The sequence below is a fragment of the Lissotriton vulgaris genome, chromosome 7 (genome assembly GCF_964263255.1).
Source record: "Lissotriton vulgaris chromosome 7, aLisVul1.2, whole genome shotgun sequence".
NCBI lineage: Eukaryota > Metazoa > Chordata > Amphibia > Caudata > Salamandridae > Lissotriton > Lissotriton vulgaris.
Window position 1 is genome coordinate 1,314,362,094 of NC_141695.1, and position 26,111 is coordinate 1,314,388,204.

The 26,111-nt window shown below is 44.8% G+C and overlaps 1 protein-coding gene across 2 annotated transcripts in view; it reads left to right on the forward strand.

Moving 5' to 3' along the window:
• The window catches only part of LOC147703580 (transmembrane protease serine 9-like), a 1,394,371-nt gene that overhangs the window by 433,846 nt on the left and 934,414 nt on the right, over nt 1–26,111 (forward strand). For both annotated transcript variants that reach the window (XM_086931925.1, XM_086931926.1), the window contains exon 6: nt 7,490–7,758. In XM_086931925.1, the coding sequence (XP_086788051.1) occupies nt 7,490–7,758 (269 nt within the window). The remainder of the gene's footprint in view (nt 1–7,489; nt 7,759–26,111) is intronic.

A 26,111-nucleotide genomic window follows, 5' to 3' on the forward strand; every position in this document is an offset into this window, starting at 1 on the left:
TTCCGCCGCTTACCGCTCCTAAATAAATAAATAAATAACCTACCTCATCCGCCGCTCACCGCTCCTCCCCGCCTGTCCGCCACTCGTCCCCGCCCATCCGCCGCTCCTCACCGCCTGTCCGCCGCTCCTCACCACCTGTCCGCCGCTCCTCACCGCTCCTCCCCGCGGCATGTCCGCCGGTCCTCCTCGCGCTCCTGGACGCCGCTCCACCCCGCGCTCCTCATGTTGGGCACGCACGTCGTGGCCGGCGCTTCTTCCAAGGGACTACTTTTTTTTCGGTAAATTTTTTAAATAACGTATATTTATTACGTTTATATAGCCTATGTCCATCTGTACACCCTGACGATTACAACGGTGTATCGGGTGTGTGGATTGGCGCTGTGGTTCCAGAGTTTACCCGCCTCAAAGGTTCTAAGTTCTTCCTTTATAATAGTAGTATAGATTACCCCACTTTCTCATAGAAGAGTCTGATGCCTGCTTTGAGTTTTTTTGGGGGGAATTATTTTAAATAATCTCTACCTTTGGTGCATAGGTACACTCAATACTTTTTGGTAACTCATGCTCCTGTTCTCTCGAAGTCAAAGTTGTGAGTCGTTGGCGTACCGTGAGGTGCATGCCACTAGATTCAGGTTATCCTTCTGGTGAGGGTTGATATCCCAAAAATGGTCCTAGGATGTTTGTTTCTGGTCCAGGGAGTACCTGGCCTGGCAGTTCAGGCTGAGTCCAAACTGGGGTGGCATGATAAGCAAAAAAAAACAATTGATTTAGGTCCAGATCTCTGTACTGGGGGTGAGTGTTGACATTGTTCAGCATTCTGTCCTTCAATTGTTCTTTGTGCATTTGTCACTCCGAGTGGGACGGGTATGATCAGACATGGGTCCCATGCTCGCCATGCCACTGGCATCAAGCTATCCTGGCTGTTGAAGGGTGATACCCAAATACTGGTCCTAGGATGCTTGTTCCTGGCCCATTGAGAACCTGGCCTGGGAGTTTGGGCTGCACTGTTCCCATGGGGAAAAGGGTCAACTCAAAACTGATTTGCATATGGCTGGGTCCACAATGGGGTGGCGTGGTGAGCAAAATAAATGATGGATTTAGGCCCAGATCTCTGTATGGGGGGCTAGTGTTTGACATTAGACAGCATTTTGTCCATTAATTGTTCTTATTTCATTTGCCACTCCGAGTGGAACGGTATGCCCAGTAGGTCCCATGCTGACCATGACACTGGAATCAAGCTTTCCTGGCTGATGAGGGATGATATCCTGAAACCGGTCCTAGGATGCTTATTCATGGTCCAGGGAGGACCTGGCCTGGCAGTTCAGGCTGGACTATTCCTAAGGGGAGCATAATCAAGACTGGTTTGACTATGACTGAGTCCAAACTGGGGTGGCATGATAAGAAACAATTGATTGAGGCCCAGAACTCTGTACTGGAGGTGAGTGTTTGACATTGTTCAGCATTCTGTCCATCAATTGTTATTTTTTCATTTGTCACCCGAGTGGGACTGGTATGCCCAGACATGAAACCTGTGCTCGCCATGCCACTGGATTCAAGCTATCCTGTCTGATGAGGGGTGATACCGCGAAACTGGTCCTAGGTTGTTTGTTTCTGGCCTAGGGAGGACCTGGTCTAGCAGTGGGGCTGGACTGTTCCCATTGGAAGAAGGCTTAAGACTGATTTGCATTTGGCTGGGTCCATAATGGGGTGGCGTGGTGAGCAAACAAAATGATGTATTTAGGCCCAGATCTCTCTCATGGGGGTTAGTATTTGACATTGTTCAGCATTCCTTCCCTCAACATGACAGGAGGAAAATTAGCTATACAGGAGGTGTGTTGCACATACAGGCTAGGCACACCCCTAGGATGGGCTACCTAATGTGTTTCACGAAAGAAGAATTTCATCATCTTGATTTTGGTGTAATTAGGAATGCTGGGACAGGGTTTACACCCAGTCTCCACATGAAGTGGTCATATAGGGGAGTGTAGTGACAGCCAAGGGTAAGTAGCCCATTGGCTTCTACCCTTCATTCCCCTTAACACCCCTAAATGCAGTATTTAGATGGCCCCCTGACACCAAGAACTTAGATTTGTCTGACTGCAAGAAGAAGAATGACAAAGAAGAGCTGAAGACACCAGAACTGTGGAATAGCTGTGGACTTGGAGCCAAATCTTGCCTGCCTGCTCCTATCCTGACAATTGCAAAGACCCGACTCGTCCGGTATCTGTGCATCCTCCAAAAGCCTCAGAGAATACCAGCACTTTGCTGATTAGCCAGCATCTCCCTTAAAGTGTAAGAGCCACTTCCCTGCAGTCTGAAGGCACTGACTGCACAGTCCGGTTCACCGATCTGCTGACCTTCAGTTCCACCAATGCAGCAGCATCCCAGGAGGAGGTTACCAAGTGTCCAGGTGGTCAGCCCCATCGGACCATAAAGTCTTTGAGATGCTGATGCACCATGGAGGCTCGCTGCAATACCGCGGGTACCAGAGTCTGTTGCAAGCAACAAGGCTTGATTGTGTTCAGTCTGAACACCACCACCTCCAAAACGTACCTGAAGGCTGAGGGACTTGGAGAGAGGACAGCCCCACACCATACATCTGGCAGTGTTTCTTTTCCTTCCTCTGCAAGTGCACCGAGAACAGTGAGAGCCTCAAACTCACCAACCCGCCGGACAAAAATTCACTGAGCCCCCCAGCCCATGTCCATTGAAGCCGATAGTGTCTCTGTGGTCCTAAGTACGAGTGGGCAAAGAATTTCTCTCCACCAACGGAGTTAGCAGAGTTTTTCCCACTCCACACGAAGAGCTGAGTTCCAGAAATTCAGCGAAGAGACATCTGGTGGAATTTCTACTCTCAAGCAGCTCACCATTGGTAAGTTGCCGAGAGCTCATGAGAAACAATTGGGCGCTAGACCTCCTCCCAGCGAGATTTCTAAATGCGGGCAGATGTGGCAGTTTGTGACCACTTCTGGTGAGAAATTTACCGCTCGTATTGAGGAAGCTGCTGCTCGAGTAGGTGCAATCAACAACATTTGCTGTGAAAGTGCGATTGCAGCTCCAGAGACACATACACATGACCTGAGGGGGGTTGGGGAAGGGGCGTTGTTATCAGTCTGCATTTTTACTTGAGTAAACCCTGGACTCTCCTGCAGTGCCCTGAAACTCTCTTCTGTTCAGTGTGTTTTAGAGCACTGGTATAAACAATGTCCACTCGGGCGCAAGGTTAAGACACAGCGATGGTTGAGAGGTGATTGTGTGTATCATGGGATGCACTGGGGCTGCTGCGGACATACATGTCTGGGAGATTGCTGCTTACCTTGTGGAAAGAGCTGCAATGAGATACACTCTCAGAGTTGCCAGAGGATCCTAAAGAGAGTTAATCACACCCGCTCTCCCCTGGTTGTATCCCTGGCGCCTAGGCCTGTTCTGAGCTCACAGAGCGCCCACTGAGCTCCCATTCAAATTGGTATGTGTCCACCAATTTCTCATCTGCGTCTCCAACCACTATTCGGACCAGTTTCCCCCTTCACATGCTGCCCTGGTAATTAATTTGTGTATTTTTGATGCAATCGATCCAGGTTTAGGATGCACTCTCAGTGTTAGGGCTGAGGGGAGACTTCTAAGTGCTGTACCCATCCTGGATGGGCCACATCGCACAGTACCTCCCCTGCAAAATAATTCAGTACACAAAAGTGGACAGCTTTCAGTTTTATTTTCACTTTTAGAAAACATTCTCCCTTGACTCCTCAACAACAGCAGTAAGTTCAGAGAGTGTAACTGGATGTGTCCCATCCCTCGAGGACCCTCAGTACTAAAGCGAGGACATGAGAGCTATGGGTTCCTTGCAGGGATGTGTGAAATCGGCTAGGCCTGAGAGGATGGGGTCCCCATGGCTGAAATCACCCTGTGAAGGTGGGGGCCGGATGCGCCCCAGCCTTAATTTAATAAGACTTGCTTCCCCCCAGGAAGCAAAGAAAAGCAAGTGTAGGAGTTTGCACTTAAAAAAAAAAGAATAACCCTGCAGATTGCGGATTTTCAGTGAATTTGATTAAAATTCAAAAATGTTTTTGCCACCTGGCCGGTCCCGGTGGGACCCACAAACAGGCCTAGGTGGTTACGGTATTTCTATCCTGTCCATATATTGTTTGTTTATCATTTTTTCATTGGCCATAGACGAGTCTGAGTTCCAAGATGGCTGCCAACACTTCCTGGTTGAAGTGGTGTCAGCTAATTGGATCTCAGCGTGACTTCTGCCCGATCCGCAGAGGAGTCACATTTCTAGAGATCTGTATTTCTTTTTTCTTTAAAAACTACAAAACTAATGAATGGATTTACACCAAATAACAAAAAGGGTTCTTTCTGGACGAAGAGGTGGTTTTATGCCAAATTTGGTGTAGATACCGTTCTGCGGTTCGGGCTGCAGTTGTGTCTAAAATCCATATATAAAACTCCATTGGGAAAATGCATTCTGGGACCCCTCTTTGTCTCGGCCCATGCTTGACGGATCAACCCGAAACTTTCAAGACAGCAGCTCAAATTGTAATTCCCATCTGACCTTTAGGCATGCCATGGTTCTTATAGGCCCAACACCTGACATATAGACCGAGCCACAGGGGAGGGCCTCTAATGTGGAGGAGGGCCATTTCCAACTTCAAAGCCGGAAGCAGAAGGGCTACAGTGCTATTGGAACTTTCCAACCACTCCGGGTGAAATGTTTTCAAATGAACGGGAAAAATCAAAAAGACAGGCATCACAGTGTTGGAGAAGTTCTGTAGGAGCCACTTTGTTGTCGTCAGTGGACTGCTCAGTATTCCGATGTTCTAATGTAGCCTTGGAGCCCAACCTAGCGGGCTCCACCGGCCATTAAAGGCCTGCTCCAGCATTAAAGGCCCGAGGCAAAGGCGAGGGTCTTTAACAAGGGAGCAAGCCTTTAAAGGCCAGTGGAGCACGCTAGAGGGCCTCTAAGGCTATTAGAATATTCCGCCCCTAGAGGGCAGAATGTTCTTCTTAGGAAAAACAAAGGCCTTTCAGTGCCCTAGGGGGTTTAAATCCCCTCGGGCTCGGAGAGGCATTTGTTTACATCAGCAGCTGTGAAAGGGAAACAACATTGAAATGTTGCTCTTGGCTTCTACCAGCCGGTAGAAGTACCGAGCACTCCATTGTCTACACAGTGTTCCAGCGTTCTCAGATAGCTTAAAGCTTGCGCATTTGCATGGAGATATGTTTGGAAAATTAGGATGATGGGAGGTGAAAAAGGAACCATGATAAAGGGTTGGCCAACTTTCCGTTTTGTTTGAGGAGGTGTTTTAGAGCAATCTTAAAAGCGGAGAGAGAGGTGATGGAGCACAGATCTGTCTGTAGAAGGTACATTCCAGTAATGAAGTCCAAGCAAGGCAGGTTTGGGAGTGGCTAGAAGATTATGGCTATTACAAATACGGTTGTGGTGGAAAGGTAAGTACCTAACAAGGACGCAGTTAGGGTCTTGTCCAGTCATAGTTTTGATGACTAGGACAAGTAGTATATATAAGGCCCTATTTTTATCAGTTATGCATGAGGAGGGTAAGGATATATCCAGGGAGGTGATAGACAGTCTCTGTGGAAAATGACTTACCTTATCCATCGATCAATTCTTTGGGACACATACAAATAGAGACAGAAATATATGTTTTTCGGCACAACCACAGTTGCTGTTCTCCATTGCGTGAGAGGGAGAAAGCAGCACTGAGCCATCGTTATTCAAATTGGCTGCTGCTCCTCACCATCCCTGCACTCACGCACAAACAGGATACATAGGGCCATGTACAATCTTTGCAAGATGGTGCGGAGATGTGCGCATGATGTCTAGCAGCAGGTTTGTACCTGAAGCACACCCTTCCAGTACAAAAGTCCTATGTCTAGACAAATACTTAAACATTCCACACTTTGTGACAATTAGAGAGCAAATTGTAATGGTAAAAAAGCACAGGTCAGCACTTTCGCATGATCTTCCTGAAAGTATTATAGGTATTTATGTATAAGCATGTCAATTCAAAACACTGTGCCACTCACCCAGTGTTAATCTGTATAGAAGAAAAGGGAGATGTTCTCCATACAACTAATGACAAAACATTGATTGCAGAGCACAACCACTAATTAGTTTATCAACCGACCTTGTAGTCAGTTGATTTTAATAAACACAACACCATGCAGTATATACAATAGAAAAAGCAACCATCCAAACACAAAAAACACAAAATTAATAGCCTTTATTATATTGACGAGAAGTGTATAGCGTAGATGCACACAGCCGACACATGTTTCGTCGTATAGATGACTTCTTCAAGGCTTGACAATAAATTGGCAATGATTCCACACATTGTGCATGTGCTGTACAGAGCAGCACACATGCAATATGGGAAATGTTTGGAGAAATTCAAGCATTTCTCCTTGTTAGTGCCTGCTATACGGAGGAGTTATTTTTCTACATAAAACCTGTTCTGGCTATCTTAGATTGGGCTTTGCATCAACAAATATTGGTACTTGCACTGATGGGCATAAGTTACACCCAAGTAACGTCCCCTTGATGCAAAGCAGTGAAAAGCAGTGCAAAAACGCTATATGCATTGAGAAAAGGGCTCATTAAAATCAAAAATACATTTTGTGATGGAAAGAAAATATCCTGGCTTGAGTTTGTGCAGCTCTCGTGTGACTGCCCCAGTGCAAACCCATAGTAAATCTGTCCTAACCTGCTTTAGGTGTCCAGTTTTGCTGAGGATTTCTGCAGTGACCAATGCTTTAGCTGTATGGAAGGGGTGGTTATTGTGGGTTTTGCAGATGTTCACCAGTTGATATCTAGTAGCAGAAGCAGCAGTTGTTATGAAGGACTCCAGGATTTCATCTGACGGAGTTAGGATTCCAGTGCAGGGTGGAAATATATGGGGTGTGAGAGGGATGTGGCTGCAGTGTCAAGAGGGAAATTGATGATATCCATCTTAGCAGATATCAACAAGAGAGAGCAGAGCGCCCTCTAGAGCCGGGAAGCAGTGAGACAGTCAACATTTCGACTGGAAGGGCGAGGAGAAAACTTTGAAAAATGGAGGGCATTTGTGTATCATCTGAGTAGAATTTATTGAATACAGAAATAAACTAAATGAGGAAATAATAGTACAGAGGGATGTTGTATAGAGTGAGAAGGGCAGAGGGCAGAGAACTGAACGCAGTGACACGCAAACTGGTAATGGTTCGACAAGCCTCCTGTGAAGTAAAATGTTTAATACCCATGACTCTCATCACCCTATACCTCTTTCTAAGAAGTGCCTTTAGGGGTTTGTTTCAAGCTTTTTATTACATTTGTGCATTATATTATCTTATAATTAGAAAGTGCGTGCTTGCTGGATCAAGCCCGGATGTGGGAGTGAGGACCCCATGTCTGTAAACTCAGGCCAGACATCACCTAACTTGAAATGTTTTTATTGTCACCTGAAGATTAATGTGAGCCAATGTTATCTTTTAGGTATGGATACGTATATCCAGGTTACTGGCAGGTTTACAATGGTGGACCACATCTAAGCTCCTTTGGCTATCCTTACTCAAGTCGCAGTGTAACACGCATCTACATCCATGAGAACTACACAGACTCTCAGCCCGGCTTTGACATCGCCCTTCTTCAGGTGTTCCCAGGCTTCATCTTCGATGAGAACAGCCAGCCCATCTGCCTGCCCTACAGCAGCCACCAGTTCCAGGCTACGGCGCAGTGCTGGTCGACCTGGTGGCGTAACGGAGGTGAGAGTGATGTGAGAAGGGGATTCCGTGGAGAGGAATAATCCTGGGGTGTTTTGATTTCTATTAGAAGATCGGCTCACAAACTGGGGATCTGTGTTAAAATACATTTGTCATTAAACCTTATTCATAGGTTATGTTACGTTTTGCTGTTTTAGGTTATCTTATTTATGTTAATGGAGTGAACATTCACAGATGAAAAATGCAGTGATCTGCAGCCAGGTGTTCGGATCCCAACAATGTCGACTTCACCTTCCTTCCTTACACAGGACCGTAAATCGAGAGCCATAAATTGGGTGATAGCAACATCTGTTATGTAGAGCACGTGTTACCTCTGGTCTCGCAGGTTAGGAAGGCAGTGATTGGAATAAGAAAGTAAACACTGTTCCAAGTCTTGTGTGGTTTTCTTTGGTTTCTCCTGCTTACCTTTCTCGTAGCTGTTTAGCATGAAATGTTTGTAGGTTGATTGGCAGAGTGAGAAGCAGAGTTACATGTGATCCTCTCTGGTGTGGTGTCAAGGGGTGCCTGCTCTTTCTTCCACTACCTCTGGGATAGCTTTGGGGGCCTGTAATAGTATGCACATATCGCCGAAAAAGCCGTGATTTTCCTATCGCACTATTAACAAGGACTCACTAACAAGCATTAGCTCTTGTTACCTTGAGTTAGCAACCGTTTTTTTGCCATTTTGCATGTCAGCGATATTTATCGCTAATGGCATGCAAAATGGGCATTCCTTCACACAACTCCATGACAAACACTCGCTAAGACAGCTTCAGGATATTAACAAGGCTGCACTGGACCTGCGATGCGAGAATGAAAGCCGCGCTAAGCCCCCTTTATCGCAGGTTTTTAACTCCTGCTAAAAATACGACTTAGTATATAAAAGGGGGGTCCCAGTATTTAATAGTGGTAGTGCTCAAGACAAATGTGAAACAAAAAACTTGAGGCAAATCAAAGTAAATTTCAAAACACAGTGTTATTTGATCACACTGAGATTGGGCACAGGTTACTTCAAACCAAAAGGCACTTAATAACAATTATATACACAATTAGCGACATTGCAGTCCCCAGGGAATAAAGGTGAGGAAGGTTGTGATTGAGGTGAGTTAGTGGGATGGAAGAGAGTGCAAATCACACAAATTACATGCACAGAGTATTAGTGTGCCAGAGGTCATGAATCAAATATAACATAAGAGTAAAAGTACACAATGTCTGTACTGGTACGCCATGTAACATTTAAACACTCAGTAAATCAAGTACTGTAGGTACGACTGGCATTTGAACAGTTGTCGACGTTTCGACCCCCTTGAAGGCGTAGGCTGGAATGGAAGCCTTACAAATGGGGTCTTCCTCAGGACAGTGTGTGAGTGAAGTGAAGGAACGGGGCACCTAAGAGAAAAATGGAAGTGAGTCACATCACTTGTTACAAATAGGACTAGAGCACATCTCTGGCGGAGGGCGTGTATTTTATATTTACCATGAGTGGGGAAGTCAAATATCTCACACATCAATGTTGGGGATAAGTAAGACACGGTTTTCTCATAATGTGGGAGGAGCGAGGATCCACCTAAAACAGATAAAAGGTGGGATTCAGCCAAGCCTAACAAATGGGTATGGCTGTGGGGGTTGTGGTATTTGGCTGAATGGTGAGTAACTTACTGGTATATTTAATTAAGCAGTGAAGTGCCCGAGTGGATCACAAGGCAAACAGAGGCTCAAATCCGCAAGAGAAAACACATTTCAAAAGCCCGAATAAATCAGGGAACCTAGTTAAAAACAGAGGAAAGAAAAGAGCAACCAGCTTAAAAATTAACTCAATGGGGTTTGCCAAAGCATTAAAAAAAACAGATCTAATGATAAATGCGGCTAATAATCCGTGTGTGCTGGCGACAGAGCAGCTGAGCCCAGTGACTGTCAACATTGACACACCTACGCTCACGATATAAACAACAATTGCCAAAAGCCATATGAAGAGTGTGTATCAATAGCCAACCTTATTACAGAAAAATACTCATAGGAACATCCAATAGCTCTATTCAGCCTCAAATCGAGGTCATATAGGAGGACAGAGTCGGTCTTTTAAACGAAAAACGAGGTCTCATATATTCAAAAAGAGTGACCATGTAGGATAAAGTCAATGCAGCCTTCCTTCACGGCCGTAGCTGAAGACAAAATTAGTCCCAAACTGCTGTTAAAGTGGGAGCGTGCATGCCCGCCAACTTCAAGAAGTAGTTACGGTCCCTTATGGAGCAAAGTAAAATCAAAACATGCTCCACCACTCACAACATAATTATCTTCTAGCATGAGATTCCGAAAAAAAGGGGAGCAGTTATTTCTGAACGACTCACCGGTTTTCATAACAGGACCTCCGAGGATGATCGGGCCGCTGTGTGCGATGAATGACCTAAATACTCAAGCGACGCCGTGTGAAGCGTGCACGTCGGCAGGCTGCGCGTTACGTTGCATGTAAATACGGGACCTCTGTCATAATGAACCTCTGACGGGCAGAGTGAAAGTAAGAAAAGACTCGGCCTAGGGTGAGATGGAAGGCTGGTGTCCCTACGGCTACAGTAGAAAGTGCTCATCACTGTATGTGTTACACAGGAACTTAATGAGCATATCAGTAAAAGTTTACAAAGGTCTGTCGGCATCATAAAGGTGCACATAGTAGCTGTTTGTTAACAATTTAATTGCCGTAATACTATACATATTAACGCAATATCGGGGTCCTCAGGACCATGAACATGATAAAAGTGCATCTGATCACATTTGTTCAGGCCACATTTTGGTGATCATTAGATTAAACCTCTTACAACGATATCTGGTCCTTCAGACCTAATGTGGCATCTCTCAGGAGGGAGGACCATATGCAGTATTGTCAAAGTTCCAAATGACATATACGTATACTTTTAGCAAAATACATTCCTATTGACACAATATCGTTTGAGTAATAAGGGCACAAATGTGTGAGCAAATACATTATGGCATGCGTGCACATGATATATACGTGTTAGATAAAACGTTTTCATATTGACAGCATATCATTCAAGTAGAAGGGTTCCATTTGGTGTAAACATTAATCTTGTACTTTTTAAGAAACAATGGTTCAAGGTAGGCCTAATAAGGTCCTGAAGAGAAAGTGAAAAAGCGAATATTTAATAAACGCTAGGGAGCGAAAGATGTAGGTACAAGTAGGAACTTTTATTTACTCTTTCTTTTTTATATATACACATTGTGGTATAGGGGGTTCTGCTAGCGCGGACGTCGCTATGGCGATATTTTGATATCGAAGCCTGGAATTAATCCTGGCGTGTAGACGTGGCAGGAAAGGGGGTCCGAGTGCCTCGCTGTTAGCTGCTCACAGCGAGGTCCACGTCCGCGCTAGCAAAACCCCCTATACCACAATTAATTTTAAATATACAACTCAAGTAGGACCCTCGTCCAAAGTAACAGTGATAGAGCGCTACTTGGATCATTTGTTTCCTACCATTGCAATAAATTCAGTCCCAGTAGGACCCCGATCTATCTCAACCCTTTGAAAGAGTTTGCTTGACTAGACCTATATTGTCTCTGGAAAGTTACAGCAAATTCAGTTACCCTGTCCCAATAAGTCTTCCTTGTCTGATTACGCACTGGCAAGTTTCTGGAAGCTCAACAGTCCTGATGATGATCTAAAGTTATATAGATCGAAACGCCGTCGACCCACCCAAGGAAATTCACTCATTTCATTGTATATATTTGTTGTGTTTTTAACCTTGTTGTTGTTGTGTGACAGTTCGTTCACTTTGATCACTTATGTCACGTCCTGCACCGTATTATTCACTTGAGCACCTGAAATACAGTATAAAGATTTGTGTATATATAAAAAAGAAAGAGTAAATAAAAGTTCCTACTTGTACCTACATCTTTCGCTCCCTAGCGTTTATTAAATATTCGCTTTTTCACTTTCTCTTCAGGACCTTATTAGGCCTACCTTGAACCATTGTTTCTTAAAAAGTACATTTCTACCCCAGGTTCGCTTTATGGGGTTCCCTTGTTTCTAAAAAACACAACATTAATCTTGTGGCATGAGCGCGAGTATTATTATTTTTTTTTTAATCCTCATTTTGCGCATGAAATGTATAAGGAGTATGACGGGAGGCCATGACTTCTAGGTTGTACCTTCACTCTCTCAACTTTACTGTTCCGGCAATGGAGAGTTTCCCTTCATTGAAATGATGTCAGACTTGGCACTCCTGCATCCTTTACCATAATCAATAATTCTTTGTAATAGGGGGGAGAGCTAGCCTTCCTGGCCACTCAGCGGGAATGATTCCCGTCTGAATTATTGTCACCGCTTTAATCATAGGATTTGTTATGTTTACTCGAGTTCCTTCATTGCCTTACATATTGAGTGCATGGTAATTTTCCCAGATTTCCCAGAAGTTAGATTTTTTAGAAGGCATTCCTTTCCTATCCATCTTATGTGATTTTATTATTGAGTTTAACCAATCCCCGTGAATTGGTGGTACTGGTTTAACCCAGTTTAGGCATATCTCTCTTCTTGCTAGTAATATTAATACAAACAACACATTTTCCTGTTTTCTTGTTACCTTCTCTTTACTTAAATCAGCCTTGGTCTCAATCCCAAAAATGATTAAAGATGTACTTACTTCTAGATGTTTTCCCAGTACCCGGCATATTGTCTTACCAACTTCTTGCCAAAAGGGATCAAGGAGGGGGCAGCCTTGGAACATGTGCAGGTCGTTTGCCTTTTCGAGCCCGCATTTAGGGCAGGACTTTACGCTGGCTCTTTTTAACTTTGAGAGTCTTTTAGGGGTCCAATATGCCCTGTATATTGTGAGTAAGTGATTTCTCTTCAAGCGGGCTGGTTTGATAGTTGACCAGCATTTTTCTAGTGACCTTTGCCATATGTTTTGAAGGTCCGGCTGTGATATGTCTTTCTTCCAGACTGCTTCTGGGATCAAAAAGTTCTCTTCTCCTGCAATGATTAGAGCCTGAAACCACCTTGATATTTCCTTCTTAATTGGGGTGGACTTTGCCATTTATTTCTCTAGGTCTGGTCTTCCCGTTTTTTTTATCTGTTAGTGTACTTGCCTAGCTTGTGAGTTGGTAGTATTTAAATTTTGACACCGATGAATTGGTAATTTCTACTAAGTATTCCCATGGTCTTATTGAGTTTACTGTCATCAGCTGGCCCCATTTGTTGATACCAGCCACCTTTAGTGGCAATGCCAGGGAGTCTTTTTGGCATTCTGGTGTGCCCGGGGAACCCCAAATGAGAGCCATTGAGCTGTAGTAAGGAATGTTTAAGGTGCTTCTAATTTGATACCATAATTTTGCTACGTTGTTTAGGGTCTTTCATTTTATTTTCTTGAAAAATGTCGGGTGTCCGAATTTAAATAAAAAGTAGTCAGTTTTGTTTGTCAATGTTTGAAGATATTCAGGATAAAATTCGTATTTTTTTAGTAGAGGCCTCGCGTTTTTGAACTGAAAAGCCCTGTAGTATTCGGTGAGATCCGGGCTGGCTATTCCTCCTTGTTCTTTTTTTCTCCTTAATTTATTCCAGGCAATCCTTGACCCTGTAGATGTCCATATGAAACTCGCGATTTCTCCCTGGATCTTTTTCAGAGAGTCTCTCTTGAATTCCAGTGGGATGACATTAAAGAGGTAAGTAAATTTAGGTACTATTGACATTTTTATCATGTTTGATCTTCCCAGGAAGCTTAGAGGTAATCCATCCCATACTTTAAGTAGTTTTTTGGTCTCAAGAGCAATCCTATTGAGATTTATCTGGGGCACTTTTTCCAGATCCTTGACCAACGTTATACCCAGGTATTTTATTTTATCTTTAGAATATGGGGTATTCTGGTTTACATTCCAGCTCATAGATTCAGTTTTAGATTCATTGGTCAAGTACCCAGACACTTTGCCAAATTCCACAATTGTTTAATCTATTGCCGCGGAGGAATTTTGGAAGTTATCTGTAAAAATCATTAGGTCGTCCGCGTATAGTGCCACCTTCTTGGACCAATCGTGGTATCTGAAAGGAGTTATTGATCCGTTGTTCCTGAGTGTATTTGCCAGTGGTTCGATGTAGAGATTGAATAGCAATTGTGACAGGGGGCACCCTTGCCTTGTTCCTCTTTGTATGTCAATATTATTAGTGAAGCCTCCATTGATTAGGATCTTTTCTCTTCGTTTTTTGTAAATCTCAAACACCAAATGGCTAAAGCACTGCCCAAGATTGTATTTGGTAATGACTTTATTTAAAAAAAAACATTTAACTCTGTCAAATGCTTTAGCAGCATCGAAAGTGATTATAGACAGGGGGATCTTTTCGCAAGTCGCTACATCTATCGCGGCAAAGAGCTCATGAGTTATCTCGTATATTTGCCTGCCCTTTATGAAACTCTTTTGGTCTGGGTGAATCAGTTTTGGCATTACACGGGCCAGTCTCCCTGCTGTGATCTGCATAAAGATTTTATAGTCACAGTCCTAGGCTAAAGTTCTGTTCCCCTAAACAGAGGGACCTTGAAAGAGCCTGAATCACCCTCAGGCTCCCATGGACTCGTGGCACTAGTCCCCTACAACCTGTAGGTAAAACACTGCCCTGGATCTGAAGAATCGCCGGCCATCGGAACCTCTGAGACATCGCCCAAATCCAGATGGTCTAGTGCATTGTGGGAACTGTAGTCATGCTTGCCACAAAGATTGAGACACCTTCCAAGTTCCCCGGACCACCAGAAGTCAAAATCATCTTTTGTTTTGCTTACTGCTTCCAAGACCTGTTGAGCGCCAGTCCAGCAACCGAACACCAAACTCGATGCCACACCTGGAAAGAAAACCATACAACCTTCATATGACATTAGCAGTGATGCCATTGTTGGGTTTTTGCATTTTGTTTTCTTGCAGCACTCTGTAAGTGACAGTCAGCCCGCAGCTCCTTTTCGGCACCAAGGACATCCAGGTCAACTCTGCGCCTTGACTCTCTGGGCCAGGTAAAAGTGACCCGCATGCCCTTTAACCTCAGTGGGCTCCACAAAAATCAATGTGCATGTGACCAATTGTCACTCCCACTTTTTCCAGTTGAGAGTAAATGTTCTGCAGTACTGAATTGCTGTGATTTATGTTGTCTTGTAAAATCTATAACTCCAGTTATATGTATGCAATCCTGTTTGATTTGGTGTCTACATTATGATTAAAATACACTTTATTTTTATAAATTGGTGCTGCTTTTTTATCAAGTTGTGTTACTTGCTTATTGTCTTTGTTGGTGCTCTGAAATACTTAACATATGTTCCTCTAGTAAAGCCTGATTGCTCTTTGCCACTCTTATCAGGACTGAGCTAAGGATTTATTAGAGTGAATCCAAGGACCATCTTTGGGTTATCCTGATAGTCTTACATGGTGAGGAGTAAGCCCTGCACCAGATAATACCAGTGGTGGCTGGTGTTAGGGTAGCGAGGCGGGGGGAGGGGGAGGATGACAGACGACAGAAGAAGACAACATTTAAATAATTATAAAATTAAAATGAGATCTTTAGGCTCCACAGCAGGCAGCACAGGCTCCCAGACTCCCCTGCAGCCAATCTTGATGCTGCTATCATGTCCTGAAAGCAATATCAGGATTGGCCTGTGCACCCTCGATGTGTGCTCCCAGGGAAACTGGAGCCAGTGCCTGCTGTCTCTAACCCGACAACGCAGCTCTGGCTGGAGACAACTTTAGACTTTAGTGCGCCTGACAGTTTGGCCATCCTGAGACAGCTGGCCAGATCATCATGCGCACTGATAACAGTGCCCACCACTCCCCCTGTGACTGCCCCCATCATTGGTTCCGCCTCCAAGCTTTGGCTCCAAGAGAAAAAATAAAAGAATAATCAACACTTTTTATTATCGTTTTACTTGTGACCTTTTTGAGGCTGATGACAGGAGTGGGCAACACTCCTCCGCCATAGCAGAGGAGCCGCAGCTGGATAATACTCAACCTTCCTACAAGTCCAGTGGCGTAGCTAGGCAGTGGGGCGGTGATGTGGTGAGCGCAAAGTGAGTGGCTTACTTTTTTAAAATTGTATTTCCGCCCCCCCCCCCCTGTTCGTACATGCGTGGGCCGACACTAGGCGGCAAACTCAGTGACCACCATGGGAAGCAAAATCCCTAGCTCTGCTACTGCACAAGCTCTTTTGTTGCTTATCTGCAAAATGAAAGCAGTTTGCTGGTTGGGTTGTTTGCAATTCGTGGGTTGTAAGTGGAGGATTTCTCATGAGAGTGTGACTGTGTTCTGTGCTCTGTTGCCTGTCTGCAGTTAGTGCATTTATCAAGAAAATAACTATGTTTTCAACTGTCTTCGTAACTGTGTGTTCTCCTACATGCTTCTAATGATGGCTGGTAGTGAGCTTCAGAGCTTGAAAAATAGTTCTGAGAAAGCAGTACCCCCTACGGATTTCTTATGGCAAGGTGGTGTGATGATAAGTGATGCAAGCCTGGAGCACAGTGTTCTGTTTGGTTTTTATTGCTGGATTTTATTTGTAGGTGTAGCGGTCCTTTTTCTTGGGAGGCTCAGTGGACAAGGCAGAGGACCTTGAACTTTGCTCTTCTAGCTAAAGGTAGCCAGTGGAATGATTGCAGGACTGGGGCCATGTGATCTCTTGGGCGTAGGTGTTGAAGAAGCCTTGCAGCACCATTTTGATTGAATTGTATTTTGTGCATAATTAATGAAGGAGCTCCAAGGTTTTGCCTGTTGGCATATTCAAGATTGGAGATTGAAAGCATGAGTATGGCTTGCAGTTCATGAAGGTAGCAAGGTATGAGAAGATGCAACATTTTTATTTTATTTATTTAAAGAGTTTTATATAGCGCTTACTAGACCCGAAGGTATTAGAATGCTTTACATAAGGTTCCACAAAGTTGCAAAAATTACACCTGTTACAAATTACATAATATACCAATGAAAACAATTAAGTAGCATAGAAGACGAGGTTCATGGAGTGAAGAAAGGTAAGGGGTTAGGGAAAAGGATTAGCGGGAGATACGTCGGAGAGACGAAGGGAACGTCTGTCCAAGGACTAACTGGGTAGGTGAGGGCCAAGGGGGAAGTCCATAGCCCATCTCCTCAAATTGCTATCAGGTAGCTCCACCGGGCATCAGTCAAATAGCTAAGTCTCCAAGGAAAGACATTAAAGAAGACAAAAAGAAAGGAGCATTGAGGGAGAAGGGGGAGGGGTATAGGGGTGGGGGTACGATGGAGAGACTAAGGAAAGTCTGCCCAAAATCTGGCTGGGTAGGTGACGGCCAAGGGGGAGTCTGCAACCTCAATGAAAACAATGTGTTTTCATTGTATAGAACGATTCAGAAAGGGGGTGGTGATGAACAGAGTGTCTGAATTAAGCAGACCACTCTTACCCAGTCCAAAGATCAGGGCTTGATCCATCACCGTTATTTATCTCACTGCACCATCCCAGCTCAGAACCTGGCTATATGCAAATCAGTCTGTCCCTGGCCCAGTGCATCATGGGAACAGGGCAGACTAAACTACCAAGCCAATTCTTCACCAGAAAGGAGACAAGCTACCGGGGACCGGTTTCTGGCATTTCAGCCGTCTTCCGCCCGGCTTGCTTGAATCCTGATGGTGCAGTGACAAGGGACTCATGTCTGAGTATACCCTGCCACACCTATAGTGGCCAAAAACGATTCAGAAAGGGGGGTGGTGATGAACAGAGTGTCTGAATTAAGCAGACCACTCTTACCCAGTCCAAAGATCAGGGCTTGATCCATCACCGTTATTTATCTCACTGCACCATCCCAGCTCAGAACCTGGCTACATGCAAATCAGTCTGTCCCTGGCCCTGTGCATCATGGGAACAGGGCAGACGAAACTACCAAGCCAATTCTTCACCAGAAAGGAGACAAGCTACCGGGGACCGGTTTCTGGCATTTCAGCCGTCTTCCGCCCGGCTTGCTTGAATCCTGATGGTGCAGTGAGAAAGGGACTCATGTCTGAGTATACCCTGCCACACCTATAGTGGCCAAAACGATTCAGAAAGGGGGGTGGTGATGAACAGAGTGTCTGAATTAAGCAGACCACTCTTACCCAGTCCAAAGATCAGGGCTTGATCCATCACCGTTATTTATCTCACTGCACCATCCCAGCTCAGAACCTGGCTATATGCAAATCAGTCTGTCCCTGGCCCAGTGCATCATGGGAACAGGGCAGACTAAACTACCAAGCCAATTCTTCACCAGAAAGGAGACAAGCTACCGGGGACCTGTTTCTGGCATTTCAGCCGTCTTCGGCCCGGCTTGCTTGAATCCTGATGGTGCAGTGAGAAAGGGACTCATGTCTGAGTATACCCTGCCACACCTATAGTGGCCAAAAACGATTCAGAAAGGGGGATGGTGATGAACAGAGTGTCTGAATTAAGCAGACCACTCTTACCCAGTCCAAAGATCAGGGCTTGATCCATCACCGTTATTTATCTCACTGCACCATCCCAGCTCAGAACCTGGCTATATGCAAATCAGTCTGTCCCTGGCCCAGTGCATCATGGGAACAGGGCAGACTAAACTACCAAGCCAATTCTTCACCAGAAAGGAGACAAGCTACCGGGACCGGTTTCTGGCATTTCAGCCGTCTTCGGCCCGGCTTGCTTGAATCCTGATGGTGCAGTGAGAAAGGGACTCATGTCTGAGTATACCCTGCCACACCTATAGTGGCCAAAAACGATTCAGAAAGGGGGTGGTGATGAACAGAGTGTCTGAATTAAGCAGACCACTCTTACCCAGTCCAAAGATCAGGGCTTGATCCATCACCGTTATTTATCTCACTGCACCATCCCAGCTCAGAACCTGGCTATATGCAAATCAGTCTGTCCCTGGCCCAGTGCATCATGGGAACAGGGCAGACTAAACTACCAAGCCAATTCTTCACCAGAAAGGAGACAAGCTACCGGGGACCGGTTTCTGGCATTTCAGCCGTCTTCGGCCCGGCTTGCTTGAATCCTGATGGTGCAGTGAGAAAGGGACTCATGTCTGAGTATACCCTGCCACACCTATAGTGGCCAAAAACGATTCAGAAAGGGGGGTGGTGATGAACAGAGTGTCTGAATTAAGCAGACCACTCTTACCCAGTCCAAAGATAAGGGCTTGATCCATCACCGTTATTTATCTCACTGCACCATCCCAGCTCAGAACCTGGCTATCTGCAAATCAGTCTGTCCCTGGCCCAGTGCATCATGGGAACAGGGCAGACTAAACTACCAAGCCAATTCTTCACCAGAAAGGAGACAAGCTACCGGGGACCTGTTTCTGGCATTTCAGCCGTCTTCGGCCCGGCTTGCTTGAATCCTGATGGTGCAGTGAGAAAGGGACTCATGTCTGAGTATACCCTGCCACACCTATAGTGGCCAAAAACGATTCAGAAAGGGGGGTGGTGATGAACAGAGTGTCTGAATTAAGCAGACAACTCTTACCCAGTCCAAAGATCAGGGCTTGATCCATCACCGTTATTTATCTCACTGCACCATCCCAGCTCAGAACCTGGCTATATGCAAATCAGTCTGTCCCTGGCCCAGTGCATCATAGGAACAGGGCAGACTAAACTACCAAGCCAATTCTTCACCAGAAAGGAGACAAGCTACCAGGGACCGGTTTCTGGCATTTCAGCCGTCTTCGGCCCGGCTTGCTTGAATCCTGATGGTGCAGTGAGAAAGGGACTCATGTCTGAGTATACCCTGCCACACCTATAGTGGCCAAAAACGATTCAGAAAGTGGGGTGGTGATGAACAGAGTGTCTGAATTAAGCAGACCACTCTTACCCAGTCTAAAGATCAGGGCTTGATCCATCCCCGTTATTTATCTCACTGCACCATCCCAGCTCAGAACCTGGCTATATGCAAATCAGTCTGTCCCTGGCCCAGTGCATCATGGGAACAGGGCAGACTAAACTACCAAGCCAATTCTTCACCAGAAAGGAGACAAGCTACCGGGGACCGGTTTCTGGCATTTCAGCCGTCTTCGGCCCAGCTTGCTTGAATCCTGATGGTGCAGTGAGAAAGGGACTCATGTCTGAGTATACCCTGCCACACCTATAGTGGCCAAAAACGATTCAGAACGGGGGGTGGTGATGAACAGAGTGTCTGAATTAAGCAGACCACTCTTACCCAGTCCAAAGATCAGGGCTTGATCCATCACCGTTATTTATCTGACTGCACCATCCCAGCTCAGAACCTGGCTATATGCAAATCAGTCTGTCCCTGGCCCAGTGCATCATGGGAACAGGGCAGACTAAACTACCAAGCCAATTCTTCACCAGAAAGGAGACAAGCTACCGGGGACCGGTTTCTGGCATTTCAGCCGTCTTCGGCCCGGCTTGCTTGAATCCTGATGGTGCAGTGAGAAAGGGACTCATGTCTGAGTATACCCTGCCACACCTATAGTGGCCAAAAACGATTCAGAAAGGGGGGTGGTGATGAACAGAGTGTCTGAATTAAGCAGATCACTCTTACCCAGTCCAAAGATCAGGGCTTGATCCATCACCGTTATTTATCTCACTGCACCATCCCAGCTCAGAACCTGGCTATATGCAAATCAGTCTGTCCCTGGCCCAGTGCATCATGGGAACAGGGCAGACTAAACTACCAAGCCAATTCTTCACCAGAAAGGAGACAAGCTACTGGGGACCGGTTTCTGGCACCACCCCCTTTTCTGAATCGTTTTTGTCCACCACAAGCGTGGAAGGGTATACTCAGATGTGAGTCCCTTGCTCATTGCACCATCAGGATTCAAGCAAGCCGGGCCGAAGACGGCTGAAATGCCAGAAACCGGTCCCCGGAAGCTTGTTTCTTTCCCAGTATAAGAATTGGCTTGGTAGTTTGGTCTGCCCTGTTCCCATTATTCACTGGGCCAGGGTTAGACTAATTTGCATGTAGCCAGGTTCTGAGCTGGGATGGTGCAGTGAGCTAAAAAACGGTGATGGATCAAACCCTGATCTTTGGACTGGGTAAGAGTGGTCTGCTTAATTCAGACACTCTGTTCATCACCACCCCCTTTTCTGAATCGTTTTTGTCCACCACAAGCGTGGAAGGGTATACTCAGATGTGAGTCCCTTGCTCATTGCACCATCAGGATTCAAGCAAGCTGGGCCGAAGACGGCTGAAATGCCAGAAACCGGTCCCCGGAAGCTTGTTTCCTTCCCAGTATAAGAATTGGCTTGGTAGTTTGGTCTGCCCTGTTCCCGTGATGCACTGGGCCAGGGTCAGACTAATTTGCTTGTAGCCAGGTTCTGAGCTGGGATGGTGCAGTGAGCTAAAAAACTGTGATGGATCAAGCCCTGATCTTTGGACTGGGTAAGAGTGGTCTGCTTAATTCAGACACTCTGTTCATCACCACCCCCCTTTCTGAATCGTTTTTGGCCACTATAGGTGTGGCAGGGTATACTCAGACATGAGTCCCTTTCTCACTGCACCATCAGGATTCAAGCAAGCCGGGCCGAAGAAGGCTGAAATGACAGAAACCGGTCCCCGGTAGCTTGTCTCCTTTCTGGTGAAGAATTGGCTTGGTAGTTTAGTCTGCCCTGTTCCCATGATGCACAGGGCCAGGGACAGACTGATTTGCATGTAGCCAGGTTCTGAGCTGGGATGGTGCAGTGAGATAAATAACGGTGATGGATCAAGCCCTGATCTTTGGACTGGGTAAGAGTGGTCTGCTTAATTCAGACACTCTGTTCATCACCACCCCCTTTTCTGAATCGTTTTTGTCCACCACAAGGGTGGAAGGGTATACTCAGATGTGAGTCCCTTGCTCATTGCACCATCAGGATTCAAGCAAGCCGGGCCGAAGACGGCTGAAATGCCAGAAACCGGTCCCCGGAAGCTTGTTTCCTTCCCAGTATAAGAATTGGCTTGGTAGTTTGTCCTGCCCTGTTCCCATGATGCACTGGGCCAGGGTCAGACTAATTTGCATGTAGCCAGGTTCTGAGCTGGGATGGTGCAGTGAGCTAAAAAAACGGTGATGGATCAAGCCCTGATCTTTGGACTGGGTAAGAGTGGTCTGCTTAATTCAGACACTCTGTTCATCACCACCCCCTTTTCTGAATCGTTTTTGTCCACCACAAGCGTGGAAGGGTATACTCAGATGTGAGTCCCTTGCTCATTGCACCATCAGGATTCAAGCAAGCCGGGCCGAAGACGGCTGAAATGCTAGAAACCGGTCCCCGGAAGCTTGTTTCCTTCCCAGTATAAGAATTGGCTTGGTAGTTTGGTCTGCCCTGTTCCCATGATGCACTGGGCCAGGGTCAGACTAATTTGCATGTAGCCAGGTTCTGAGCTGGGATGGTGCAGTGAGCTAAAAAACGGTGATGGATCAAGCCCTGATCTTTGGACTGGGTAAGAGTGGTCTGCTTAATTCAGACACTCTGTTCATCACCACCCCCTTTTCTGAATCGTTTTTGTCCACCACAAGCGTGGCAGTGTATACTCAGATGTGAGTCCCTTGCTCATTGCACCATCAGGATTCAAGCAAGCCGGGCCGAAGACGGCTGAAATGCCAGAAACCGGTCCCCGGAAGCTTGTTTCCTTCCCAGTATAAGAATTGGCTTGGTAGTTTGGTCTACCCTGTTCCCATGATGCACTGGGCCAGGGTCAGACTAATTTGCATGTAGCCAGGTTCTGAGCTGGGATGGTGCAGTGAGCTAAAAAACGGTGATGGATCAAGCCCTGATCTTTGGACTGGGTAAGAGTGGTCTGCTTAATTCAGACACTCTGTTCATCACCACCCCCTTTTCTGAATCGTTCATTGTATAGAAGGCACTCCTTGTGACATTGTTAGCATGAGATATCAAAGAAAAGCCTGAATCCATGATTACTCCTAGGTATCCAACTTCTCTTGATATTGTCAGAGGGGGTTCAAGTTCCCTAGGCCATATGGCAGAAGGCTTTTAGTTTTGCCATTGTCCACATGTCATAATATATGTTTTAAGTTGTACTTTAGCTGGTTCTTCGTCATCCATGTGTTTATGGCTTAAAGACAATCATTGAGTTCTGAACTGTAGAGGTCTTTGCGACCATCTATTTTTAAAATGACTCGGTGTGATCTGCATAGTTGTAACATGTGAGGTTTTAATACCTAATTAGATTTGGTAAGGGGGTTAGGTAGAGAGAGGATATGATGAACCCCTGATGAGTGCCATAGTGTTATGTGTGAGGAGTTGATAAAAAAGAAGGGAGGTAGACTATATTTTTGACTTTGAGATAAGGAGTAAACCCTTTAAAACATTTTCTTGGATTTTGATATTGTCTTTGTGGTAGGGTGTGATGTTGGACAGTGTCCTATTGTTTTATAACTTTGATGGACGCTGATGCTAGTTACTTTGTCGGAATTGTGCTTGATGAGCTAAGATCATGGTTTTCTAGAAATACCATCATACCATATAATCAGTCCCGTTTTTTAAAGTCATCTGGCACAATTATGGACATCTTAGCAATCTCTTTACTTATGGATGCTGCCCGTGCCTCCAAAACACCATTATACTTTTGTTATATTAATTTTAAAGCCACATTCGATAGTGTGGACAGAGGGAAGTTATGCGGAAGTTAGCGAACTGGAATATCCCGCAATACCTTTTAAATATGTTGATTATGTAGCATGGCGATACATGGGTTCAAATTAAAAAAACTCCAAACCACTCAAGGTCTAAAACAAGGATGCGTTCTGGCACCAATTTTATTCAAACTCTTTTTGGCAAATTTGATGTAACCACTACAATCATGTAATCCTTACGCTCTTAAACTAGACGGAAAACGATATCAATTTTTTTATACGCCGATGATGTAGTACTGGTTAGCAGCATTCGGGTGGGACTTCAATAACTGCTTGACACAATATGATGTATGTACTCACTAGACAATGGCCTGTCAATCAACTTGGGCAAAATTTAAACCATGGGTTATAACATCAAGTGCTCCCGAACGCAGGCCTGTTTTTAGGGTGAAACACGGCTGGAAAGCGTGGATGAATACAAGTATCTTGGGGTAACTATTGATAACAAAGGTAACTTTTTAACACAGTAGGCTGCAATACAAAACAAAAAGGCGTGGTTCTGGCCATAGAATTTAAAAACTTGAAGAAAAAGCTGACTGGTCCCTATCTGAAGCCACTTCTGGAAGTCATATGAGCAAAGCTTTGTCTAACAATCTCATATGAAAGTAAAGCATTAAGAAAGTAGGACGCCAGCACCTTATACTCTGCAATACTCGTACTTACAGAATTTGATTCTCCTTACCAAGTTATACCTCCCCGCGCAATAAGATTAGAATTTGGGTTGCTAAAACAGTCACTAGCCAGACGGGGTGCATACATAACATGCTGGAACAAAGTCAGGAAAGCCGATCCCAACACACTGAATCAAATGTTATGGGACGAGCTACAACACCGCAACACGTCACTGGCAAAAGTGAACCTGCAAGAGTCTCTTGTCCTTACAGACCTCGCACCAATTTGGGAAATGCCAACAAATATACAGACCTTCAAGCGTCTAATCAAGAAGTCATTTAAAACTCAATCTGATGTACATGATAAAGACACACTAGCAAAAAGAGCACATGGGTGGACGACAATAAATAACTATACGTCTACTGCCCTTCAAGATTAATTTGCCACTGGTTACCCAGCTTCTATCAAGCTGCAGTTTCTAAAATACCAACTTGGGTTATTAACGGTTAAAGAGCATATGGCACCCTGGCACCGTGGTAATCTCCCTGCTACCTGCCATCTCTGTGGGACCAATAAGGAAGGTCTGTTGCACTTAATCTGTTCCTGCAACATTGTTCAGTCAGAAAGGTAACAACTATTAATCAGAGCATTTAACCAAAGGGGAACTCGAAAAAGAAGGCCGGTAATTCAAGCCTGTCCCCCAGCTAAACTTCCTCTTTATCAAACGTTTGTTAAAGGTAGAGCAAAGATCACAGCAAAACGTAATTTGTTCAGTGCTTCCAAAATAAACTGCTGCTTAAATGGGAACATAATTCCTAAGGAACAATGTGACCCTCCACCAAGGGAATACTGGGGCTGACCTGCTTTATTCTTTACCAAATCGCCTCGATTAAAATTTAAGAGCTTTAAATAAGGCTGAAACTAAACCATAAAAAAAAGTATAAACACTTTTCCCTTTTACGTGACATTGACCTACATGATAACATCTAGGGTCAGATGTAGGAAGTCTTCTACCGGTCGGTAACGGCCGAAATTAACGAATTTCGGCCGTTACCGACCGGTACTAGGCATTTCTGATGTAGGGGCTGAAATTAAGGATTCGGTAATTTACCGAATCGGTGATTTAAGGAATCAGTAAATTACTGATTTCTTAAATACCGATTCGGTAAATTACCGAATTCCTAATGTAGGGAGCACTTAAATGAGTGCTTATCTTATGTTAGGATTCGTTATTTACCACCAACTACAAGTTGGTGGTAAATAACGAAAAAAAACAAAAAGCATTTTTATGCAAATTGCTTCAGTGCCATGTTGCAGAGATACATGCCCTTAGGGCATGTATGTCTGCAACATGTGCACCCATACACAATTGAGGGGTGCAACAGGGTGTCAAAGTGACACCCTGCCACCCTTCAATGTTTTCCGCCTTTTACAGAATCGGTATTTACCTATTCGGTAATTGCCATTCATTCCTATGGGCCTCCAGGCCCATAGGAATGAATGGCAATTACCGAATCGGTAAATACCGATTCGGTAAATACCGAATTTTACAGATTCGGTAAAATTTACCGAAAAATTACCTACATACTATTTACCTATTCTTAAATACCGAATCGGTAAAATTTGGTATTCAAGAATAGGTAAATAGTATTTACCTACATCTGGCCCCTAATCTGCTAAAATAGCACTTCCTGTTTACGAAAGCACTGATTTCCACCTTTTTCTTACCACTTGATAATTTTTTATTTGAATGTACAGATTTTATTTTAGAATTACACATTTTTTGTACATCTTGTGTATAACTTTTATTACAATGGTTTTAAGTAAATTAGCAATTATTTAATTAAACTAAATTAAAACTAAACTATGAGATAGCAATCCATTTAAAGCATTTTCATGGATTTTGAAATTAACTTTGCAGTAGGGCGTGATGGTGGATAGTCTCCTTTGCAGCAGATAAATCCAGAAGTTCAAAGTCAGCTACTCTATGTTTGTCCACGGTGAGTTGTAGATCATCTCAGATGGATTTAACATTTTACGCTGTGAATCTGCCTGGTCTGACACCGGACTGCTGCTCTAACAGTAAACCATCATTTTTGTTAAAAGTAGAGGGTTGAGTAAACACTGTTCTCTAATTTATTTTACTAGGAA